Genomic DNA, 2,165 nt, shown 5'->3' with positions numbered 1-2,165 from the left:
ATCATCATCAGTAGTATCGTAACCATTAATATAGTTATTGTTATTGTTGTTATCAGTATCATTAAAATTATTACTATTAGTATGATGATTGTTATTCCCATCAAGATCAACATCATTACAATGATTATTTCTACCTTCTCATTTCCCCCCATCCTCATCATAATAATGATAATAATACTATCAACAAACAATAACCAGTACTGCTAACAACCATACAACCATACCATTACACTTTCCATAGATCTTATTTACATAGGGATCCCATCTGACGTCGAAAAAAAGAAGTAAAAAAAGAAAAAAAGAGAGAAAAAAAAAACTTTTTGTTTACATTGGGATCGATGGCCATGGCGTTCGCATATCTCGCAGGCGGATCTATCCAGAGACCGTTCGCTTAATCCGTCTTCATGTACTGGCGTTCGTCTAAGAGAATCCATTATCTATGAGTGTCCGATGAGGGGGAAAGAAAGAAGAGAATTAAGGCAAAAAAAGGATATAAAGAAATTAAAAAAGGAATAAATTGGGGGAGATTTCTTGGATAAGGAAAGGGGAAAATAAGAAGGGAAAGAAATGATAGATAGATAGATAGAGAGATAGAGAGACAGAGAGAGAGAGAGAGAGAGAGAGAGAGAGAGAGAGAGAGAGAGAGAGAGAGAGAGAGAGATAGGCAGACAGACAGACACAGAGAGAGGAGAGAACGAAAGCAGCAACCGACAGTTGAAAAGCACATATTACTTTGGTAAATATAACCATCGACCGCTGAATACGCGTGCGAAAGGGATATGGAAAGGGGAAGAGGAGGAAAGACAGGGTATGGGAAGAAAGAGATAAAATGAGAGGAGTTAAAGGGCAGAGTTGGAAGCAAAGGGGGTAGGAATACCCCCTTCCTCTCTCTCTCTCTATCTATCTATCCATCCATCTATCTCTTTTTCCCTCTCTCTCTCTCCTTTCTCTATTTTTCTTGGATAAAGAAGGACGTAAAACAGAGCAGATTAAGAATAACATTAAAAACATAAACGATGAACCATATGAACAAGAGGAACAAAAAGGAGAATTTTAACCCTCTCGTTTCAACCTTTCGTCACCCCCCCCCCTCCCCCACACAACCCTCACCCCCCTCCCTCCCTCCCTCCCTCACCCAAAGCGAAGAGGAGAAGGTGTGTTTATTTTGCACTGATGACCGTGACAAGTATTATCATTATTTTCCTTTTTTTATATATGGACTTCCGGTTGTGTGGAAAGAGTGGGCGGGGTTGGCTGAGGGGTGAGGGAGGGGAAATGAGAGAGGAAAGGGAGAGGGAGGGAGGGAGGGAGTGGGGGAAGGGTGGAGGGAGGGAGAGGGGGAAGGGGGGAGGGAGGGAGTGGGGGAAGGGGGAGGCAGGGAGGGACACAAACGAGGGTATTTAGGTACATGTTAAGTTGCAGGCATATGGTAGGCAGAACTTTATACTTTTTTTTTTTTTTTTTTTTTTTTTTTTTGTGTGTGCTCCCGGTTACGTAAAATCGAAACGAAAAAATGGTTTTAAAAGGGACGCGTTACGGCTTTTGGTGAAGTGGAGGGGGAGTTGTGTGTAGTGCATGATATTCATAAAGGTTCTCATGACCGAACTTAATCATCTATATGTTTTTTATTGCTGTTATGATAATTCTTTATTTATGTTTATTATCCTAATCAAAATTATGATTATGATTATCACTATTATCATTAGCATATAGTTTATCTATATTAGTCTTATCAATGAGAGTAGTATCAGTTTTAATAGTCGTAATAATAACAGCATCAGTAATTGTAGGGATATTTTTTTATTAATGTAATTATCCCTATTATCATTATTATTAGTAGTAGTAGTAGTAGTAACAGTTAGCAACATTACTGACCCGGCCCCTCTCCCCCCCTCCCCAGGATGCACCAGTTCGGCGCGACGGGCATCCCTCCCTCGCGGCGGGAGGCGGACACGCGCTCGCCCCTCGACGACGATGACGAGGACCTCATCAACCCCGGCTCGCCCAACACCTTCGAGGACGACATCTCCGAGGACGAGGTGTCTCTCGACGCCCGCTCTTCCTCCCCCCCTCCCCCGAATTCGGCCCCCCTGCCCCCCGTGTCCCTCCCTGCCCCGGGCCCCCCCGTGACTTCCGCGGCGGACCTGCTGCACAGCGTCCCGCCG

The 2,165-nt window shown here is 43.7% G+C and overlaps 1 protein-coding gene across 1 annotated transcript in view; it reads left to right on the top strand.

Moving 5' to 3' along the window:
* Positions 1–1,871: 1,871 nt before the first annotated feature.
* The window catches only part of LOC122244083 (uncharacterized), a 2,376-nt gene continuing 2,082 nt past the window's right edge, over positions 1,872–2,165 (top strand). Inside the window, exon 1 of the mRNA XM_086539012.1 lies at positions 1,872–2,165. This exon is cut by the window's right edge and continues 2,082 nt beyond it. Coding sequence (XP_086395138.1) covers positions 1,902–2,165 — 264 coding nt within the window. The 5' untranslated portion in view covers positions 1,872–1,901.

Source organism: Penaeus japonicus, unplaced genomic scaffold (genome assembly GCF_977035675.1).
Source record: "Penaeus japonicus unplaced genomic scaffold, GWHDUDI00000001_assembly GWHDUDI00000008, whole genome shotgun sequence".
Lineage (NCBI taxonomy): Eukaryota > Metazoa > Arthropoda > Malacostraca > Decapoda > Penaeidae > Penaeus > Penaeus japonicus.
Note: the sequence above shows the minus strand (reverse complement) of the source record. Positions and strands in the feature narration are given on the sequence as shown.